This window comes from Narcine bancroftii, chromosome 6, assembly GCF_036971445.1.
Source record: "Narcine bancroftii isolate sNarBan1 chromosome 6, sNarBan1.hap1, whole genome shotgun sequence".
Taxonomy (NCBI): domain Eukaryota; kingdom Metazoa; phylum Chordata; class Chondrichthyes; order Torpediniformes; family Narcinidae; genus Narcine; species Narcine bancroftii.
Window position 1 is genome coordinate 90,988,983 of NC_091474.1, and position 23,882 is coordinate 91,012,864.

General features: G+C 42.8%; 1 protein-coding gene across 2 annotated transcripts in view; it reads left to right on the forward strand.

The window, feature by feature from the left end:
• Nucleotides 1-23,882, forward strand: part of LOC138736336 (annexin A4-like) — a 72,871-nt gene that overhangs the window by 12,990 nt on the left and 35,999 nt on the right. Inside the window, exons 1-3 of one of the 2 annotated variants that reach the window (XM_069885678.1) lie at nt 6,326-6,434; nt 13,216-13,297; nt 20,533-20,627. In XM_069885678.1, the coding sequence (XP_069741779.1) occupies nt 6,411-6,434; nt 13,216-13,297; nt 20,533-20,627 (201 nt within the window). In that variant the 5' untranslated portion in view covers nt 6,326-6,410. Of the gene's footprint in view, nt 1-6,325; nt 6,435-13,215; nt 13,298-20,532; nt 20,628-23,882 lie in introns of those variants that run through there. The other variant, XM_069885680.1, reaches the window with a different exon arrangement.

Sequence of the window (23,882 nt, forward strand, 5' to 3'; positions counted from 1 at the left end):
AACATTCTATTAACATTTCATGTGAACATGCAAGGTTTCCATGTAGCACACTTGACCCCAGCATCTGCAGACTTTCTTGTGTAAGTAAATACATCAGCATTAAAATAATCACAGAATTTGAAAGAGGGGGAATAGAAAGAGAGGGGAGTGGAAGAGCAAATAGAGGAGGAGAAGAGGAAGGAAAGGGAGGGAAGGAGAGCAGAGGTATGGGGATGGGACAGGGAGGGGTGGTAATGATGAATTGATAATGGCTAAGTGAGGAAGGGCAGTGTGGGAAAAGAAGCAGGGAGGGTGAGTGAAAGGAGGATGACAGAGGAAGTGGGATGGATGAAGGAGAATAAATGACTGGCTAGCATGAGAATAGAATGCAAGGGAGGGAAGTGAAAAAGGGAAGGGAACAGTGCATTCAACAGGGAAGGAGAATGACAGGAAAGATGGGAGGCAGGGATTGAGAGGGAAGGGGAAGTGTAGAAAGTGATGGGTAGGAGTGGCTGGAGTGGGCAAGTATAGAAAAGGAGTTTAGGAAATGGGACGGAGGGATAGGTACTGAGAAGGGATGAGAATGGGTGAAAAAGGTTGGTGATGGGGAAGGAAGATAGTGAGAGATGAGGGACTGAAGTGGATGGATGGGCTGGGAAGCAGAGGGGTTTACTGAGAAGCTTTAGGAGGGATGGAATAGTTGGGGGAAAGGAAATGTGATGGGGATTGGGTAAGAAGAGGATGGAGAATACAAAAGGAAAAGGCAGGAGGGAATGAGAAATAGCAACAGGATGGGGGAAGGGGAGGAAGGATGAAGAAGATGAAAGGAAAATGCAGGGAAGACAGATATTGGGAAGGATGGGAGTGGGAAGTGGGGGAAGGAAGGGGTGAGGGAATTAGGGAAGGAGAGAAGGGTAGAGTGATGATTTCATCTCAATAGGAGGAATGGTAATATAGAAAGTGTGGAGTGGGTATCTGAAGCTCTGGGTTGGAATGCAGTGAAAATTGAGGTGGGGGGGGGAGCCAATATCCAAGAGTCTGAAAAGAAGATATTATTGGAAGCACTCAGCAGTATAGGCAACGTCGCTGGAAAGAGGAACTGGATTGTGTATGAAGGATCAATGTCTTGAAATATTAACTCTCCAGAGTGGCTGCCTAATCTGTTGAGTATTTCCTGTGACTCCTCTTTTTCTTTCAGAATTGTGCTTAGTGGTCTTCCTGCACTGTATAATTTTTGTGGTTAGAAAACGTGCGGAAAGTAGACAATGAATTGTGGGCACATAGCAGTCTTAGGGGCTTGAAACCCCCAGTTTTAACTTTTACAGAAGAAAGTATCTGACAGCTCTTTACCATCTGAAATATAAGATTTCTATGTCACCTCAAAGAATATAAAATATTTTGTTAAATCATTTGGAATACAAGCAAATTGTAAAATCTGGAGTCTTTAGAATGATATAAATTAATGTTTGTAGTAAACAAAATGAGAGTGCTGCTATGAAGGATTCAACTCTTTCTCTTATGTTCTGTACTATTGCATATCAATGAAGGAATCTTGAATGAACAGTGTACAAGGTTCATGTGGATTTACATACTCTCAGACACTCCCCAGTCCTTCCCTTCAACCTCACCTTCTTTCTCACTCAATCAATCTCTCCCTTGGTTTTGCTTGAGTACATGTTCTAACTCTGGTCCTTAAGAACTCCCTGAGTAAAGGATATCATAAAAATTTAGAAGGCAATTCTTGATCAAGTAGCAAATTCATTGCTCTCCATTTTATTGGTAAAAGCCAAGAGGCTTTTTATAAAGTCAACTTTATTGAATTGCTGGTTCGTTCAGCAGCCTTTGTTCTCGTTACACTGAATTATTTTGTTGCTGCCAGTTTGTCAATGCGGCACATTACCCCACGTCAATCTGATGTCCTTGTCCTCTTCTATACTTCATTATGGCAAAAAAGGTTATTCAGCCCAGTGAGCTTATGTTGTTTCTCAAAACAATTGCACCAACACTGTTCCCTCGATTTTCCTGGAAATCTCTTAAGACCTCTATTAATAAGATTATTAATTGTGACAGATAATAATATTCATTTGATTTCAATTGTTATACTTTTGACGACAGTTTTTTTTATTCCAAAAGGGAATTTTATTTTTTCCATTTGTCAGACTTACAGTCCTTTGGCAACTTTATTTTTATTACAGAGTAGAGGTGGAAAATCTCGTGAAATGGGTGCAAAAATAGCAATCTGAGTCTCAATGTGGAGAAGATGTAGGAGATGATTGTGGCCATCAGGAGGACCAGGGATGACCAACCTCCTCTACACATTAATAGTTCAGTAGTGGATAGAGTAGAGAACTTGTGAATTTCACTAGTGAATCTGCAGGGGTCATGTACTGCATCTGGTGCTCCCATTGTGGTCTCCTCCACATTGGAGAGACTGGATGCAGACTGGGAGATCACTTTGTTGAGCACCTCAGCACTGTCCACCACAATAGCGCCCAGTGGCCAATCATTTTAATTCCACATCCCATTCCTTTGCTGACATGTCTGTCCATGGTCTCATGCACTGCCACACTAAGACCACCTGCAAATTGGAGGAACGACACCTCATCTTCTGAATCTTCTGACTGAGCACCTTCCAACCAGGTGGCATTAATATTGACTTATCTGGCTTTTGTTAAACTCAACCCCCCCCCCCCACCCCACTTCTTCCCCTGTCATCTTTCCCCAGCTCTGCTCTCCTTTCTGTCTCCTTTCACACAAACATGATAAATTCTTACCTAGTTGCTTATCAATCCACTTTTTATTGGTCTGGATTCTTCCCCCAGCCAGCACTGTGAATTCTTAGACTTTCTGAGATTTATTGCTTCTGGCTAATTCTGCTTATTCCTTGAAGAAGAACTCAGGCCTGAAACATTGGCAATTTATCTTTGACTCCTATGGATGCTGAAGAGACTGGCAGAGTTTCTCCAGCATTTTGTGTGTTCTTATTGCATTCACAGCATCTGCAGACTTTCATGTTTCGTTCGATAGAGAAGAGAGCGCCAAGTTCCTTGTAGTCCACATAAGAAGTGACCTATCCTGGACACAAAAATCTCTTCACTTGTAAGGAAGATGCCTCAACACTTCCTGAGAAGAATAAGATTGGCAAGGCAATTGGCCACCATCCTATCAACTGTCCACAGGTGCTCTATCGAGAGCGTCCTTGTGAACTACATCACAATGTGGTACAGTTGCCGCAGAGCATCAGATTGGAGGTCAATCCACAGGGTCATAAGAGCGGCAGAGAGGATCACTGGCTTCTCCCTCCCTTCACCCCACCTACCTCAATCGATGTGATTTCCCAAAATGGTTGTCTAAAGAGGGCTCGCAAAATCAGTGAGGACCCCTACCACCCCACACGCAGCATATTACATCTACTCCCAATGGGAAAGAGATACAGGAGTATCAGAGCCAGAACCACCAAGCTGAGGAAGAACAGCTTCTTCCCACGGGCAGTGAGGCTGCTGATTGACTGACGAACTGCTCGTATAAACCCTCCGTGACTCTACTGCTTATTTATTTTAATATTTGTATATACGTTCTGTGAATAGGTATATTTTTTCTGTATGTGTGTTATGCCGTATGTGTGTCTGCAGACTTTAGCACTGAAGACCAGAGAATAAAGTTTTGTTGGGTTGTATTTGCACAATCAGATGAGATATAAACCTATGAGAGACTGCAGACTCCAAGGAAGCAGAGAACTAGTGCAGGATACCAAAAAAAGGGGCAACCACCCTCTATTTGAAAAGGAGAAGTAGAGGAGGTGACCCATGAGATGGCAACCATGGCGGTAGACCAGTGAGGGACTCTGAGGCTGTCACACAGGCAGCAGGCTGTTGGTGAGTCAAGCCGAGGAACCCACGCAAGCTGCGGGCGGCTGGTGAATATGGTCAAGGGAGTCAAGCCAAGCTATGGACTGCTGGAGACTGGCTGAAGGGGTATCGGAACTGAGATGTAAGAGAGTGCTGTGGGTGCTGGAGGCTTCTTGATCATGAGGTTTGCAATTGCAGCTCTGCCAGTGGTTTGGACTGAAGGCTGTGTGGCTGCAGAGGCAACAGGAGCACTGGAGGGAAAGCCATGGGCATTCAGTGACTCTGGCGGGCCCTCTCTTTTGCTTCTCTTTCTCTGATTATAAGGGGCGCTGGGTAATTTCTGCTGATAGCAAATCTTTTTCTACCTTACAGTAGACTAAATGAAAGTTCATGTAATATATTTTCAGTTTTATTATATGACAATAACATAATCTTGAATCTTGAGACAACTAATTAGTTTGAAATTGAAGTGACGGATGGTCAGGTTTGCCTTGGGGGGGGGAATCTTTGCTCTCTGAGATTAGGGCAATTTGAGAGGCATTTCTCCCCATAGATGTAATGATCCAGAGTCTTCTACTTATTTCAGATTTACTTTCATTTTGCAGCAAACAGCTTAATTTTTAATCATCCAGGAAAATAAAAATGAGATCATCATAATTTTCCTTCCATTTGATTTTGACTTTAGTGTTCATATTTTAGGAAGTTGCGATTTATTGAGCAGACAGCACCTTCTAGAGTCCATCTGATGATATTTCAAATCTTGACTAAAATTTATTTATTCAGCATCAACCAATTAACATCAAAGACTAATTAAATTCTAATTACCATTATTTAGCATTATACTTTATCTATAAAATATAATGACAATTGATTAGGAATACATCAGTACAGGTATATGTTTCATTTCAAATTTCATGTTAAAAGATCTATCAAATTCGTTTTAAAGAAAGGCTAGTATTATTGCCGCATACTAAATTATATTCAATAAAATATTTGTATTGCATTTCAACTAAAATGTGGACTTAACTATAATTGAAGATTATTTCCCATTTCTACAAACTGATTTTTTTTATCAGTTCATTTTACCAAAATGAAATCTGAAATGGAATTTATAAATAGACTGTAATATTAAATAGACCATAGGAAAAAGAATCTCAGGGTTGTATGTGATTTCATGTATTTAGTCAGACAGTAAATCTGAAATTTAAAATTTGAAAGTTTGCTGACTGGCTGTATTTGAAAGTGTGCTCATTTGGCAGGTCCTCGGATAATCTATCAAATTTATCATCTTCATGGAATGAGATTGCAAGAGACTGGATGAAAGTAAAAGGCAGTGAGAGATAACAAGGCTTATAAACAGTGTAAAGGCAAGAGAATTGATCGATAGACAAAAGCGGGAATATTGCACCGTGCCGTTCTGTGTAAAAGGTACGAACACAGAATGGGGGATCATTGCCTTTAAGCCAGCAGTGGAGGTCGTCTCAGCGCCGAATAGCATTATGCTGGATTTGTTTGGTTCAGTGTTGTGGTGATAGGTTTCCGCCATTGTATATAGTTCTCATGGAGCTGGCCTGCCCACGGGTGACTCATACCCTATGACTCCTCCCCCCCGTGGTCCTGGGCCATAAGGATCGAGCCACTTTTCCCTTGCCATCATTCCTCTTCCGGGATTTGGGCCAGCAAGGTTCTTCTGTGTATTAAAGCCTATCGTTTCCTCAGCTTGTCTCTGGAGTTACTGGTAGTGCCCTACAAGTGTAAAAAAGCAAGGCCAGCTTAATGGCGGGTCTTCTTTACGGCAGCGTTGCGGGATCTCAGTGTAAAAGTAACGAGAGAGCAAACGAAAGGGTTTACTGTTTATTGCAGCAAGACAACAAGCCAGTGAGAGAGAAGAGAGATGGCGAAGTCTTTCGTGCAGGGAGACTGTGGGGAAGAGGTTGAGAGTTTAAATCAGTGGGAGTAAGATTTGTTTGATTCAGAGTTTAAAGTACCAAAACACTCAAAAAGAAAGTTGATCATTTATCTTTTTTTAATAAAATTAGAGTTTGTACTACAACTTTGAAAATTATCAAATATGTTACAACAATCAAGTTGATAGCAAATGCCAAAAGAAATGAGAAATGATTCCGTTTTCAAACTGTAACCACTTTCCAATGTTTCCCATTCAATATAATAAAAACTAAATATTTATATCAACCTTTTTTTTGCACCGTCCATGTCCAAACGCCTTTAACCAATACTATTACCAGGATCAATCCAAGGCAAATCACCACTGATCGCCGGACTCTTTAATCTTGGAAGGACTGCGCTCTTTGAGATGACTTTTGGAAGCTGGGGGACTTGCCTGACTTCTGGTCTCCTTGGCGGAGCCAGTGGCTCATCCCCCGATGTCAGGACATGTCCTGTTTTCATGAGTCCGTCCGTCAGACTGGTGGCTTCCTGAACGCCTTCTATGCCACAGAAGAATGAATACCAATATGCAAAACAGACACACCTTTAGCCATTCATTGCATCAACTGCACCTCACTTGACTGGTTGCGGCAGACAGTCGGCTTCATCTCCGAGCATTTTCCATTTGGAATAAGAATGAGTTCTCGGAGCGCATACAAAGTAAGTGAATTACAAATGCCCGGTATCATTTGTCTCGTGTGTTTTGTAAATGTTAGTGGATACAGAATGAGTCAAAATGAGTTAATTCCCCTGCCTTTTATCATCATTTTTTTAAAAAATCTTGTCGGAAAAGATGCTGGATCGATAGAACAAATAATTCAGCTCACCGATTTGATGCAGCTAAAAATTGTGTTCGGGTCTGTCCATATCAGGGAGAATTAGGTCCCGAGCCGAGCCATAGTGTCCGAAGGGAAATTCTAGTGATACTAAAACCCCTGGTCACGTATCTCTTTGGCGAGAGGACGCCACGATTATCATCTGTAGGTTTGCAGTTTCGGAGACATCTGTTTCCATCGGCTTCGGGGAGTGATCATATTGGGAAGCACATTAAAAAAAAAACTTGCTTGAACAAGTCTCCCCCTAGTGCGATGGTTTTCCATCAGAACTTTGATTGATAACTACACTCACTCAAAAATAAAGATTTTTTTTTCTCCCTGTATTTGGCCCAACAAATGATTTTTTTTGTTTGTTTGTTCATGGGTGCAGTACATTGAAAAAGAACTGGATTCACAACTTTTGTATTGTCAGTAGTTAGGTGACATTACCCCACCCTAATTTTAAAAAAAATTATTTCTACATCGCTCTGTTGATCCTTTTAAAGCAAGGTTTGTGGGGTGTTGTCAATAAATTGAAGGCATGTACCTTCAGCAACTACTCTCGGAATGCTTTGCATTTATTTAATAGAGGAATGTGTAAAGAACTGCATTTTTGGCAGAAAGAATGAGAAGAGATGGTGTGCTGGAACAAAGAGACTTGGCTTGATGTCTGTATAAAATTTCAGGGCTGGGAGCCCTTTCCAAGCAGCATTAGTTATGAAGTGCAAGAGTAATGTGCTGTGCTATCAATAACTCGTGTCAGACTAGAAGTAATGATTAAATAGTCTTTAATCACAATAAACTGTAAGCACAACTCACATGTTGTTGGCCTAGTTCCAAGCCACCCTCATGGGAATTCTGAGGGGAGAAGTCACAGGTACAGGGGGTGGGCCAGCCCATACAATGCATTAGACAGGACTAACAGTTACACAGTGCTTCCACCACATTCACCCCTTCTTTTAAAAACAGAGTCCGGTGGCATGGTAGGTCAAACTCCATTACAGGTTTAGCCTGTCCAGTAGTCTTCTCTGATGTTGCAACCGCCACGTGCCGGCTGTGGTTCACTGTTGGGTCCTGAGTGGTGTTTTGCGCGACAAGCTGGGTGGGTGACTGGTGATTGAAAAGAGTTAATTGGGTCACGGGAGTGGGTTGTCCGGTCTGTGGTTGGGGTGGGGCTGGGTACCTGATTGTGTCGCTGGTAGTCGTGGGAGGGGGGGCATACTGGTTGGTTGATCGTGCCAGAGCAGAATGGCAGCATAGTTCCCAAAGCCAACTTCCTGGAGAAGGAAAACAGCCTTTCATGCAGGGTAGCATTTGTAGTGGTACAGAGAAGGGACTTGGTAGTGTGGAGCACCTCAGAGAGGACTTCTTGCCACTAGAAAACCTGAGGGCCAGGAAGACTGGTGGTGTTCTCCCTTTCCACCTGGTTGTTCCCTGTGGAATTGTAATTGGTGGTCCTGCTCATGGCTATACTCTTGGCCACCAGATATTGGTGCAACTTATCACTCATAAAGGATGACCCCCCAGTCACTATGAATATAGCAAGGGTATCCAAACAGAGTGAACAGGTTGCACAGTGACTTGATGAATGTGGCCTTGGTCATGTCTGGGCAGGGGATGGCAAACAGGAAATGTGAGTACTTGTTGATGATGTTGAGAAAGTACATGTTCTGGTTGGTGGAGGGGAGGGAACCCTTGAAGTCCATACTTAGACATTCAAAGGTGCAGGTGTCCTTAATCAGATGAGCTTTCTCCTGCTGGTAGAATTGTGGTTTACACTCCACGCAGAATGGGCAGCTCCAGGTCACTTCCTTGATGTCCTCAACCAAGTAAGGGAGGTTATGAGCTCTAACGAAGTGGTAGAGCCTGGTGACCCTGGGATGGCAGAGGTCATTGTGGAGGGCTTGAAGGCGGTCTGTCTGCGCGTTAGCGCATGTCCCCCGGGACAGTGTATCTTGGGGGCTCGTTGAGCTTCCCGGACCGGAACAATGCCTCAAAGTTGTAGATGGATAGTTCGATTCTCCCCTCTCTTTGGTCAGTCAGCAGGGTGAACTGTTTGCCAGCCAAGTATTGCCTCCAGTGCCATACTGCTTCCACTATGGCCTGGGCCTACTTCTCAATGGCTCAGTGCCGGAGTTCAGGGCCCTGGAGGGTGTGGGAAAACAATGCCACGTACCTACCTGGTTAAGCGTGGTACCTAGCACAAAGTCGACACATCACTTTCTACTTGGAAGGGGATGAATTTGTCCCAATATACATCTCCGCTTGGTGATGTCGTCCTTAATGCGTGTGAGGGGTGCTTGGGCTCTTCTGACAGAGGGAAGGTGGTTGTGATCAACAGGGGAGGGCCTTATCTGCATAATTAGGAGAAGAACCCCCAAGCACCTTTTCAGGGCCTTGGGGCAGTGGAAGTTCCAGCAGGGGCCACATAGAGACAGGATCAGGACAGTGACTCCATTCTCCACCACGCAACTGAGTATTGTCAGATGTGAAGTGCAGAAACACATTTCTTCTGGTTATATATGAGGTTGAGCTTTTTGGCCATCTTGAGAAATTTTTGTAGGTTGGCATCATGGTCCTGCTGGTCATGGTCGAAGGTGGTCACGTTGTCCGAATAGGGGGAACATTTTCTTCTGAAAGATGGAAACTCTGTTGGTAACCCCAAAGGGGACCCAGAGAAAGTGGTAGAGGCAGCCACCTGCCTCGAACACCATGTTCTGGTTGTCCGTTGGACAGGTCGGGAGCAGGTGGTATGTTGACAAGGGCAATGGTTGGGAAGATGTGGTACTGGGCAATCTCATTCACCATGTCAACTATGTGGGGGAGGGGGTAGGCATCCAGTTGGGTGAATCAGTTCATGGTCTGACAGTAGTCTATAACCATGCGGTGCTTCTCCTCGCTCTTTACCACTACCACCCTCCAGGGTCTTGTGCTAGGTTCCATAATCCTCTCAGCCAGAAGTCATTTATCTTCAGTTCTAATGAAGGCTCTATCCCAAGGGCTGTATCGCCTGTTTTTGGCGGTGACAGGCTTGCAGTCAGGGGTGAAGTTCGTGAACAGGGGCAGCTGTGGGATCCGGAGGGTGGACAAACTGCAGGTTGTGTGCAATGGGCGGATTTCAGGTTATCGATTGGCCGTGTTTGAAGTGGAGTGCAGGTGACTTAAAATTTGGTCATTGCAGACTGAGAGGGAGGGGTGAGGCCTGTCATATTTCATTAGGACATTCTTGAGTTGGCACTGAAAGTCCAATCCCAATATGACTGGTACGCAGAGCTGTGGCATAATGAGGAGTTTAAAATTTTTGTGCCACACACAGTCGTCATGGTGCAGCTGTCAGGGATCTCATTCAAGTGGGATCTGGAGGCCAAAGAGATTTTACACTTAGCTGGAGTCACCACAAGGGAGTACCGCCAAACTGTGACCAAGTGTATAAAGCTCTCTGCTCCTGGTATTAAACAGACAGTTTGTAATGCGATCATTTACCTTAATGTCCATCATGGACCTGGCTAGCTGATGTGGGGTGTTCTGGTCCTGGATGATCGAGGCCAACATCCAATTTGCTGCTACTGTACTGACGGTGGTTCCCCCAAGAAGGCTGTCCCTATGGTGCGCACGTGGCGCTGCTCCTCACCGCTGGAAGTGATGCCATCCCTGGTTGTCATCCATTCTCCACGACTGGAAGTGGCACCAGAAGTGATGTGATCAAAGATGGTGTCAGCTGCTGCCCACACGCAGCGCTGCTGGAGGATGGTTTGAACCTACTTACCCTTTCATAGTGCCCCTTCTTCCCACAGCCTGAACAAGTTGTGTCTCTGGCCAGGCAGCTCCTGCATGGATGCTTCATGGGTGCCTGACAGCGGTGATTTGGGACCCTGTGTCTCAAGATGGCGGCGCCCATGCTACCCACATGACGACCGCATTGCCAGAGAAGACCTCCACATTTTGCTGCGCTGTTTCAAGTGATTTGGCCAGGTCCACGACTTCCTGCAGGCTTGATCGTTCTTTTCCAGGAGTCTCTGGTGGATATGATTTGACCTGAAGCCAGCTACACATGTGTCTCGGATCAGCTCCTTTAAGTGGACTGGAGCAGAAACTTCTCTGCAGCCACAGGCTCAACCCAACTCCCACAGGACCCACATATTCTCATCCACAGACTCACCAGGAGCCCAGAAAATACCTGGCATAGATGACGTTCGTCAGAGCACAGTACTGTTTCTGCAGGAGCTCCATAGCAGTTGAGTAAATACTGCGGTCTCTAGTCATTTGAAAAACACGGTGGCTGGCCTGTGTGAAGAGCAGGTCCCGTTTATCTTCTTTGCACTGGACATCATTTGGTCTCATGAAGGCATTGAGGCAGTGCAGGCACTGGCTGAATTTTATGGAGGCCTCTGAAGCTTTAGGGTCGGTGTCCAGTTTATCCGCCCATATTGTCTTGTCCATGGCACAAAAGTGTGGTGATTAAATTGATATGCTATCAATAACTCACGTCAGACTAGAAGTCCTGATTAAATAGGCTTTAATCACCATAAACTGCAAGCACGTCTCACACGTTGCTGGCCTGGTTCCAAGCTACCTTTATGGGAATTCTGAGGGGAGGAGTCACAGGTACAAGGGAGTGGGCCAGGCCATACAATACATTCATATTAGATGGCACTAACAGTTACACAGTGGTTCCACCACAAGATGACTGCTGGGTTCCATAAAATCCAAGTACTTCTTCAACTTGGGCAATCCCTTAGTTCTGTGATTTCTGAGGTAGCCACTGTGGGAACTGATGGTCTCTTCCACAGATAAGGGAGGGCATGGCTGACAGAATGGGTGGGGTGGGTAATTTGAATTGATTTGTTTCTTCTGATGCTTGTGTGGGGCTTGTATCTGTCCTTATGCATGGCCCTGGGGTTCAAAGTACCACCCTGAATACTCCTTCAACTAATTTAATTATAAACTAGAGATTCCCAGGAGTCAGTGGAAATACTGTAAGGAAATTTTGAACATACCTTTAGGTCCTTTCATAGAGCAAAAAAATCTGACTGTAAAGGCGGATATTTTCCACCCTCACGTCGCAGCTCCAAGACGCCGACTCCGATCCCTCCTCAGGCTGGTCGCAGAGGTGGAGCGGAGCACTCCACTCGGTCCATAAATGTGCTGCCATTGCAAGTGGCTGGCTAGGGGCAGGCTGATGATATTGCGATGACACCGTCAGCCCGCGACCCAGGATTCAGTCATTCATCCTGCATTTAAACAAAAATAGGTTCCTGTTATAAAACCTGAGACTCCTTCCTCTTGCTTTTCTGCCTGGCGCTGCCCCTCCGGCAAGACAAGCCTGGCTCTTCGCTCCCCTCTTTCGTCCATTGGACTCCCCGGCTCTGCTTCTCTGTATCCACTCTTCAGCATCTCGTAGCAGAAGAAGGATCATTGGGCTGTTTTTTGCATTTCCCAGAGCGGTTCCAGCTGCGTGGGGGATTATGGGTAGCAAAGGTGGCCATTGCTCGCCAGATATGTATGCTGTCATGCTGACGGGCAGCGCTACGGAGCCAGTCATCCCAGCTCCAGAGGATGCAACGAGGTGCCACTCTTCATAAAAGCGACACTACCACAGCATTTTAGGCCTCCTCTATAAAAAGTGTTCTTTTTCTCCACCTATGGAGTCGGCCTCGAAGCAACTAATGAGCTCAAATAGTCTTATACCAGTCAATTTGCTACAAGCTCCAGTATTCTCTACTTCTATTCCATAGAGTCGTACAGTGTGGAAACAGACCCTACAGTCCAAATTGACCATGCCAACTAAAATGACCTATCCACACAAGTCTCACCTGTTTGCGTTATCCCCTTATCCCCCTAACCTCTCCAATCCATGTATCCATCCAAATGTTTCTTGAACACTGAATTAGTACCTACCTCTGGCACCTTCTTCCGGGCACCCACCTCTGTTTTTTTTTTTTCAAAACAAAAAGTCACCCTCAGGTTCCTGTTAAATCTCTTCAACCACTCCTTACCTTAAACTTGTCCTCTGGTTCTCTGAGCCAATGAAATGTGTTTGAACAGAAATTATTATTATTTTGGATGGGTACTGGGCATCCCGAGTCACATTGAGACAATTGCATTCTGAACTGTCCCTCGTGACCAATATTCCAAATGCTCCGAACATGTGTGCAATTGGAAGGTGCATTGGGCCAGAATTTTGTGGGGCAGAGCATCTGGGCAGCAGGCTCTTTATTATGCAGCTTGCGTCTTGAAGTGGTACATTCCATAAGTTGCTTGAAGTCTAAATTGTCGGTAGCACAGCAAGAGCTTTTAGGTTTGAACTGTCTTGTTTCTGTACATTATTTCATTTGGATCATGTAAAAGAAAACTGGCTTTGATATTTGTATTCAAAAAGATGAAAGAGCCTTGAAAGCCTCTCCAAATAACTGCGGAACGACAAAGCAAGATTTGGAGTGTAATTATGCTGAGTTGGAAGAAACAGAACATTAAGAACTGAAAGCTAGAGAATAATGAAAATACTGGAGATATTGTTACTATGCAAACTGTTTTTAAAATCAAGTTTCTGTTCAATCTATTCTATCATGAAAGAACTTCTGAAGCATTTTAATTTTCTGAAATGTTAATTGCACCTTCTTTTGTAGGCAAGAGGCACTGTCAGACCATGCCCTGGATTCAATGCTTATCACGATGCAGAAAATCTTCGTAATTCCATGAAAGGACTAGGTAATTGTACACAAAATCAATTTTTCTTTGTCCATGCAGAAGAAGTGAAGGGGATAGCAGGAGAGGTTCTCCCTCCCCTCTCCCCACCACCTCACCCCACCTCTCTGCCTTCAGCAGCGTGAAAGAGACTATACTTTAAAGCACGTAAACACAACATTCTCTTAGAAATAACTCCAGGCCGCTTTCTTTGTATTGAAATAGTGTTGTGCTTGTCAAGGTCTCCTAAACAAAAAGATCTTTGAGCTTCATAAAATTGAATTCAGCCTAGCATTTCCCTTTAAGTGCTTCATTTTGTTTTGCTGCTATGAGCTCAACAAGATGTATAATCTTGGCAAACATATCTTAAAGAGATGTTTTGCATTGCTGAAATCCACAAGAGGGCATCAACACTGAGCAAATGAACGTTGCAGTGAAGTGAAGGGTGGCAGTGTTCTTCCAGGGGATCAGAGGGACTTAGTCAAGATAATGAAGAACAGTGTCCAGAGGAGATATTCATGGAAGCCAAAAGGACCCTCTATGCCTACAGCGAGAAACTTCTGTCTATGGAAGTCTTGTGAAGACATGAGAAGCCTTAATGCCGACAGAATAGTAAATACCCACAAATGCTCTGCCTGTCCCTGGGCTGAATGAAAAGTAGATGAATCTCTTTCTTCAGTGTGGAGTTTGGCTGACCTCCACACAAAGATGAGCAGCAAACCATGAGATGTGGTGGAGGCTCGGGATGCTCCTGCCTCCCTGACCCTCAGGATCTTGGGCAATGCAGTTGAGATGCACAAGATTGTATTTGAGTTCATGCAAGGTCACAGATCCCAGTGTGGACCAATTTGAAGTATGATCATTGAACCTTTTAATTAGCAAGGTTTCAAATGTAAAACTTCTTTCTGTGTATAAGTAAGTATTGATGTTTCTCAGACTGAAGAGGTTTAAAAATTCCAGGCCAAAATTTTATGTATTGAATTACTTTTGACACTATTTGGGAAAATTTATGCCAGGAGGAAAAAAAAACTACTTGGAGAACAAAAAGACCTCATCTAAAAATGTGGGGATAGATTTCAAGACAATATCAAACCACTTGGAAAGCGACACAGAAGGTTGTTTCGTAGTTAATCCAGATTTTCAACAGCACAGCATTTTTTTTAAAAAGGATCTCGCCTCACTGCCACATCTTTGAGGTCACTGATATTCTGCACTCAGTGGAGGAGGGGAGAGGTGGGGAAGTAACTTTCTACCTTTCTTCTATAGAGGGTGAAATGGGTGAATTGATTTGCTAATGTTTCAGCCTCTCCTTAGAACTTGCAACCGCTCATGCATCATGAGACTTTTGTGTGCTTTATTTTTGGCAGCTTGCCTGATCTTTCTTCCAAGGCATTGCCTTTCATATTTAAAGGCACATTAACCCTATGTCTAAAGGTTAAGAGTTCAGACTTCTCACTGATGTGCATTGTCCAAGCATCACCACAGTCTTTGTGTCTACATGTTTTTTACCCAGGACCAGAGGATACTGTTTCATTGGTTTGTACAATCAGAAAACATGTCTTGACTTGAAGTAAATGGTGTCCTGCAGACTGCTACTGACTTACCATAATCAAACTGAAATTTTGAAGCACGTTGCCAAAGCATTTAATCAGACAGGATCTCCCAGTACATCATCGTCTGCAGTTTACTACTCAACTTTCCAAACTGGCATTTGGAGCTCTTGTGTGAGGGCTTCCAACAAGAGAAGAAGTAATAGGAACCACAGGTGCAAGTGAAGCAGGGCCCCATCAACCCACAGGAGCAGCTAGCTTGTGATAATGATGGCAGCTGATGCAGAAGTGGGACCCTCTTTGGACCTATTACCAGTGGCTATTTAATAAAACACAGACGCTAATGATGCATTCTACCAGCACACTCTTATGCTACCACCAGATTTATTCTCGTTTCCCACCATCACAACATCTGTGTCCGAGAAAGGTCCACGGTGAGGAATCAAAACACCACATAAACTACTCAGGAAACTGGCACAGGGTTAAGGAAGTAAGGAAAATTAGCAGTCAGGCCATGGAATCTACACAGATTAAAGTGCGCGAGGTGCTTGCTGTCTTGAAACAAATAAGGGTGGATAAATCCCAAGGGCCTGACATGATATTCTCTCAGACCTTGAAGGAAGCTCGTGTAGAAATTGCAGGGACTCTGGAAGAAATATTTAAAATGTCCTTAGCTACAGGTGTGATGTTGGAGGATTAGAGGGTATCTCATGTTGTTCCATTCCAAAAGTAACCCTGGAAAGTATAGGCCAGTGAACCTGAAGTCAGTAATAGGTAAAATATTGGAAAGGATTCTAAGAGATCAGATATTCAAGTATTTGGATAGCCAGTGACTGATTAGGGATAGTCAACCTAGCTTTGTGCATGATAGGTCATGTTTAACCAATGTTATAGTGTTTTTTGAGGAGGTTACCAGGAAAGATGATGAAAGAAAAGCTGTGAATGTTGTCTACATGGACGTGGACTTAGTAAGCCCTTTGACAAAGGTCCACGTGGGACGTTAGGAAGGTTCAGAAGCTCGTATTCATGGTGAGGTCATAAATTGGATTTGACATTGGCTACAGGAGAGAAGCCAGAGAGTGGTAGTGGATGATTGCTTCTCAGGCTGGAGACCTGGGACTAAGTGGAGGGCCTCAGGGATCGGCGCGAGACCATTGTTAATTTATCATCTACAACAATGATCTGGATGATAATGTGGTAAATTGGATCAGCAAGTTTGCAGATGAATCAAAGATTGGAGGCGTTGTGGACAGCGAGGAGGGCTTTCAAAACTTGCAGAGGGTCTGGACCAGCTAGAAAAATGGGCTGTAAATGACAGATGGAATTTAATGCAGACAAGTGTAAGGTATTGCATTTTGGGAGGACAAACCAAAAAAGGACATACACTGTAAATGGTCGGGCACTGAGGAGTGGAGTAGAATAGAGGGATCTGGGAATACAGGTACATAATTTCCAGAAAGCGGCATTACAGGGAGAAGGGATTGGAAAGAGAGCTTTTGACATATTGGCCTTCATAAATCACAGTATTGAATATAGAAGTTAAAAAGTTATGGTAAAGTTGTATAAGAGATTGGTGAGGCCAAATTTGGAGTTTTGTGTGCAGTTTCAATAACTAAACTACAGGAAAGATATCAATAAAATTGAAAGAGTGCAGAGAAGATTTACTAGAATGTTGCCCAGACTTTAGGAACTGAGTTGCAGGGAAAGGTTAAACAGGTTTGGACTTTATTCCCTGGAGTGTAGAAGATTGAGAGAAGATTTGATTGAGGTATTTAAAATTATGAGGGGTACAAAGTAAATAGGCTTTTTCCACTGAGGATAGGTGAGATACAAATCAGAGGGTGTGGGTTAAGGGTGAAAGGGGAAAATTTTAGGGGGAGTGGCGGGAGTGTGGAACATGCTGCCGTCTGAAGTGGTGAAAGTGGGCTCCATTTTAACATTTAAGAAGAATTTGGACAGGTACATAGATGGGAATGGTATGGAGGGTTGTGGACTGGGTGCAGGTCAGTGGGACAAGGCAGAATAATAGTTGGCACAGACTAGAAGGGCCAAAGTGCTGTAATCTTCTCTGGTTCTACTGTAAGTGCTCATTTACTCAAAAAGGTTTGACATGCCTAGTTGGTAGCTTCTGATTATGGATACAAAGTCCAAGCTTCCAATGTCAAACCCCAAAATAGGCTTGTAATAATTTGTTCCACTGTATACACTTTTTATTTTATGAAATTTCTCTTGAATTCCTTGTTAAATTTATTAATAACCGTCTTGTCTTTGTAGGCTCCTGTTTTGGGATATTTGAAAAGTGGAACTGTTTGTCTTATCACAACTATTAATAATGTTGACTTTTTAGTCCCCTCAAGTTCTCTCTTGAGAGAAGAGCCTGCTGAAACATGTTTTAATGTTTTTTTGTGAGGAGGGGGGTCATTGTAATTCTTACATTTTGTGCAGAAGTCCAGACCAGACTACATAGAAGAATGTCCCTCACCCATCCTTTTTTTAAAATTTTTTAAATTTTTCACACTATGAACCATACTGACCAAAATACACACAAACATTTCCCTCTTGAATATACACAGTGTTATTTTCTCCCCTTTCCCCCTCCCTTCCCTCCCTCCTTCACCCCCCCCCTCCCCACCCACTCAACATTCAACATATATGACACATTAAACAATGTCATCACACAATGAAAATAAACAAGAAATTTGTGTCATCTACTTTTACATATTGGGTCAGTTCATTCCGTCTTCTTCTCCTTCTGTTATTTTAGGTGGTGGAGGTCCGCAGTAGGACTTCTCTGTTGTGTTCCATGTACAGTTCCCAAATTTGTTCGAATACTGTGATGTTATTTCTTAAATTATATGTTATTCTTTCCAATGGAATACATTTATTCATTTCTATGAACCATTGCTGTATTCTCAGGCTATCTTCTAATTTCCAGGTTGACATAATACATTTTTTTGCTACAGCTATTATAATAAATCTTTTTTATGGTCCATCCAAATCGAGTCCAAGTTTTTTACTTCTTATATTACTTAGAAGAAAGATCTCTGGATTTTTTGGTATGTTGCTTTTTGTGGTTTTATTTAATACCTGATTTAGATCTTCCCAAAACTTTTCCACTTCACATGCCCAAATTACATGTACTGTATTTCCCGTTTCCTTCTTACAGCAAAAACATCTGTCTGATACTGTTGGGTCCCATTTATTTAACTTTTGGGGCGTGGTGTATAGCCTGTGTAACCACTTATATTATATCATGCGTAACCTCTTGTTTATTGTATTTCTCATAGTTCCGGAGCATAGCTTTTCCCATGTTTCATTCTTTATCTTTATATTTAGATCTTGTTCCCATTTTTGTTTGGGTTTACAGCTTGTTTCCTCGTTCTCTTTCTTTTGCAGTTTGATGTACATGTTTGTTATAAATCTTTTAATTATCATTGTATCTGTAATCACATATTCAAAACTGCTTCCTTCTGGTAACCTTAGCCTGCTTCCCAATTTGTCTTCAAGTAGGTTTTCTGTTGGTGGTATGCAAACATTGTACCGTGAGTTATACCATATTTGCACTTCATTTGTTCAAAAGTTAATAATTTATTTCCCGAAAAACAATGTTCTATTCTTTTGATCCCTTTTCTCTCCCATTCTCTAAAGGAAAGGTTATCTATTGTGAAGGGGATTCGTTAATTTTGCGTCAATATTAATTTTGGTAGTTGATAATTTGTTTTTTTTCCTTTCTACGTGTATCTTCCAAATGTTGAGCAGATGGTGCAGTACTGGTGAATTCCCATGTTGCACCAGCTTTTCATCCCACTTATATAGTATATGTTCAGGTGCCTTTTCCCATATTTTATCTAGCTCTAATCTGGTCCAATCTGGTTATCTGATAGGTATCTTAATTGTGCTGCTCTATAATAATTCTTAAATTTTGGTAGCTGTAAGCCCCCTTGTTTGTACCATTCTGTTAATTTATATAGCGCTATCCTCGGTTTCCCCCCTTTCCATAAGAATTTCCTTATTATTTTCTTTAGCTCCTTGAAGAATTTCTCTGTTAGGTGAATTGGTAACGATTGGAATAGGTATTGTATTCTTGGGAAGATATTCATTTTAAATCTTTCCAATGTTCTAAGTCATCTTGTAATTTCTTCATTAATGATTGATAATTTAATTTGTAAAGATGGCCTAGATTATTATCTAGTTGAATACCTAGGTATCAAATTGCTTGTGTTTGCCATCTAAATGGTGATTCTTTCTTAAACTTTGTGAAATCCGCATTATTCATTGGCATCACTTCACTTTTATTTGCGTTGATCTTGTACCCCAATACTTCTCCATATTCCTTCAATTTCTTATGTAATTCTTTTATTGATATTTCTGGTTATGTTAAGTATACTATGACATCATCTGCAAATAGACAGATTTTATATTCCTTCTCTTTTATTTTTATCCCTCTTATTTTATTTTCTGTTCTTATCAGTTCTGCCAATGGTTCTATAGCTAACACGAACAGTGAGGGAGATAGTGGACATCCCTGCCTAGATGACCTGCTTAATTTAAATTGGTTTGATATATATCCATTTACTGACACCTTCGCCAATAGTCCCTTATATAATGCTTTAATCCAATTAATATATTTCTCTGATAGGTTGAACCTCTGTAGTACTTTGAATAAATAATTCCATTTCTCTGCGTCTAAGGCAACCACCACTGTTGGTGTCTTGTTTCCTTGTACTGCATGGATTAAGTTAATGAACTTACAGATATTGTCCGTTGTTCGTCCTTTCTTAATAAATCCAGTTTGATCTAGTTTTACTATTTTTGGTATACAGTCGGCCAATCTGTTTGCTAATAGTTTAGCTATTATCTTATAATCTGTGTTGAGTAGAGATATTGGTCTATATGATGCTGGTGTTAGTGGATCTTTCCCCGTCTTTGGTATTACTGTAATTATTGCTGTTTTGCATCAATCTGGCATGTTTTATGTTTCTTCAATCTGGTTCATTACTTCCAGGAGAGGAGGAATTAATAAGTCTTTAAATGTTTTATAGAATTCTATTGGGAGTCCGTCCTCTCCCAGCGTTTTATTGTTCGGTAGTTTTTTTAATATATCCTGTATTTCCTCTATTTCAAATTATTTTATTAATTTGTTTTGCTCCTCTTCTTGCAATTTCAGTAGTTCAATTTTAGCTAGAAACTCATCTATTTTGTCTTCTTTCCCTTCATTCTCAGTTCGATATAATTGCTCGTAGAATTCCTTGAAGTTTTCATTGATCTCCATTGGGTCATATGTAATTTGTTTGTCCTTTTTCCTTGATGCCAATACCGTTCTTTTAGTTTGTTCTCTCTTAAACTGCCAAGCTAATATTTTGTGCATTTTTTCTCCTAGCTCATAATACTTGTTTTGTCCACCTTGTATGTTTGTGCCCTCACCCATACTTAAGCAGAGTGTCAGGTGGTTTCATTCTGTTTGAATGGTCTACTATTCTTGAGGTGTGATAGATAGCTTTATATTCAACCCATGGATTTGTCTTTTAAAGAGCATGCAAAAACAAATGACATTTATTTGGATTGCCTAGCTGGGCAGGAAGATTAGACTTCAACGTTTGATGTATTGTTCCTTCTATATGTAACTTGCCCAAAATATATGACAATGAAAGTAGATGTCTTTGTAAATCTGGGATACTTTAATGAAATGTTGCTTTCTTTGTTCAACAGGAACTGATGAAGATGTCATTATTGATCTTTTGGCAAGTAGAAGCAATTCTCAACGGCAACAGATCATCCAAGCCTTCAAATCTGCTTATGACAAGGTAATGAAATATCTTGCATTTGGATCTTAATGTCCCACGTTAAATCTGTGTGAATGTATCCATGATTTTTTTTCATACATTGGTGGCAAATTTTAATTAGCCTTTACATCAAAAATGAATGCAGAGAAAGTGTGGCTCAATAAATGGATGAAATTCTTCATCTGGAAACTCTTTCTGCTTTATTAAATATACCTTTGAATATTGGAGCCTTGCAACCCCATTCTCCTTCAATCACTGGGGAGATGGATAAAGAGCCAATAAATTAAAAAGTTTCAAATTTGTAAACTATGAAGAACCAAGATCTGTGGTATTCTGTAGAACTGGTATCTACTCACCTTGACTCTGCTTTGTCCCCTTAATTCAGTACCTCCATGCATACATCCATGATAATTCACAGGCCTTTCATTACATCAACAACTTCCAGTTCCCTGAACTCAACCGCATCATCTTTACCATGGATATCCAATCACCTCCATCCCCCATTCTGAAGACCTCAAAGCCCTTCATTTCTTTCTCATCAACAAACCAAAGCAGTCCCCCTCCTATGGCTGGCAGAACTTATCCTTGCCCTCTATAACCTCCTTTCACTCGTCCCAGTTTCTCCAAGCCAAAGGGGTAGCTGTAGGTTCCAGATATGCCTGCCTTGGCCATGTGGAGCAATCCATGCTACAAGCCTCCACAGACAAGACCCCTCAACTCTTTTTCCACTACATCAATGACTGCCTCATGTACCCATAATGAGCAGATTGACCATCCACTTTGCTGCCAACTTCCACCCCAACCTACAATTCAGATGGTTCCCCCATTTTGGTAGACATACTCTTGACAGACGACTTCTAAAAACCTCAACTACACCTCTTCACACCCTGTCCCTGTAAGGATTCTTTTCTCTCCATTCCTCTGTTTCCATTGCATCTGCTCCCAGGACAAGGTCTTCAATGCCAAATCATCAGAGATGTCCCCCTTATTCAAACAATGTGGCTTCCTCTCTACCATCATCTCTATTACCCGAATATCTGCCCTGGCCCCCTCCAACCCCATGCATAACAAGGACAGGATTCCCCTTGTCCTAACCTACCACCCCACCAGCTTCCGCATCCAACATATCATCTGCCACCTACTAAGTGATCTCACCACCAGACACCTCTTCCCTGCTTCTCCCCTCTCTGCCTTCTGCAAGGACTTCTCCCTACGTGACTCCCTTATCCACCCTTACCTTCCCACCGCTCAATCCCTTGATACCTTCCCCTGTGACTGTATCTTCTCTCTCACCACCATTCAGGACCCAAAGCAGTCCTTCCAAGTGAAGCCACACCTCACTTTTGAATCTGCAATGGCCATCTACTGCATTTGGTTCTCCCATTGTGGTCTCCTCTACATTTAATTCTTAATTTGTTTTTAAAAATTAGACATACAGGCCATTTTGGCCCACTTGTCCACACCACCCAATTTCCACCCCATTAACCTGCACCCCAGTACGTTTTTTGAATGGTGGGAGGAAACTGGAGCTCCTGGAGAAAACCTACGCAGACAAGGGTGAACGTACAAACTCCTTACAGGCAGTGCAGAACTCGAACCCCAGTCCGGTCCCAATAGCTGGTGCTGTAAAGGCGTGCCACCCATTGAAGAGACTGGATGCAAACTGAGAGGTTGCTTTGTTGAGCACCCCGGCTTTGTCCATTGCAATAGCGTGGATCTCCCAGTGGCCACCCATTTAAATTCCCCATCCCATTCATTTGCCGATATGTCTGTCCATGGTGTCATGCACTGCCAGCTGAGACCTCCCGCAAATTGGAGGAACAGCACCTTGTATTCTGTCTGGGCATCTTCAAATCAAATGGCATTAACATTAACTTCTCTGGTTTCTATTGGCCACCCCATCTCACCACACCCCCAACACCCCCACTCCACCTTCTCCTTTCCTGTAGCCCTCTCTCTCTCTCTCTCTCTCTCTCTCTCTCTCTCTCTCTCTCTCTCTCTCTCTCTCTCACACACACACTCTTCCTTTTTCCCTTTAGTTGTTTTCATGCTGGGCCTCCATTTCAAGGCCGACTGCAGAGGCGGATAAATATTTTAAACTTACCTGTCCATGGAGCAGCCCTAAAAGGCTGCACCAGTGCTGCTTTTATGCAGTGAGGCACCTCGGTGCGTCATCCGGAGCCGTTTTAGGCGGGTGACTATTGACGTGGCAATACGTCGCAGAGCAATGGTCGTCTTCCCTACCCATAATCCCCCATGCAGCTGGAGCAGTTCCAGCTGCATGGGGGATTATGGGTAGGGAAGACGACCATTGCTCTGCCATGTCTTAAGCCAAATTAAGCCCCGAAGGCCAAAGCAGTCTGGTGAGGTGCCAGAGTGGGCGACGGGGCTGTCACAGCCCACACCGGCCATCCCTGCCCTGACGGCCCCCGCCAGCTGCCCCTGCCCTGAGGGGTGCATGGAGGGAAAGGGGTGAGTTAGATGGGTTGCGGGTTGACGACGTCACGCGAGGTCATCAGCCCAGCCCCTTGCAGCGGCAGTACATTCATGCAAGGTGGTGGATGCTCCGCTGCTGGCCTCCCCCTGCAGGGGATTGCAATTAGCTTCTTGGATCCAGCTAGGGCCGCATTCAAGGAGGTAAGTTTCTCTGCCTTTACACTCGGATTTTTTGACTATGTGAAAGGCCCTACTGTCTCCTTTTCCTCAGCTCTGCACTCGCAGAGTCAAGTGTCCACCCCTCACCCTACCAATTCTCATTCCCCTCTCCTGGCCTCTTCTCCATATCCAATTATCACCTTTTGTCTGTTAGTTTGTACTCTCCCACTGCTATTTTATTTAGCACCTGCCTGCTTCTTTGCATATCTTGAAGAAAGGCTTGAATTATCAGTAATATATCTTTTTCTCCATGGACCCGCTGAGTTCCTCCAAGATTTCTGAGTTTTTACTGTGGTACTTCATAGACACAGGACTGAGGCTTTGTAATTCATGATAATGGGGGGAAAAAAATCTTTAAAAAGGAGGGTCTTCATTGAAAGTTAATTTTTTGGTTTGAAATCATTTGATACAGAAAAATTTGGAATTTTACTCTGATAATACCAATAGACCTGTGACAAATTGTACCATGAACTATTTATTTCTTGCCACATTTAGTATAGAGGCTCCTTTGTGAGTTAAAACAAACAGTTATTGTGCCGAATTGCAAAGGCAACATGGAAAAAAATCATATACAGTACTTGTATTTTCTTGTTGGGTGGTAATAATTTCAATAATTGAGAT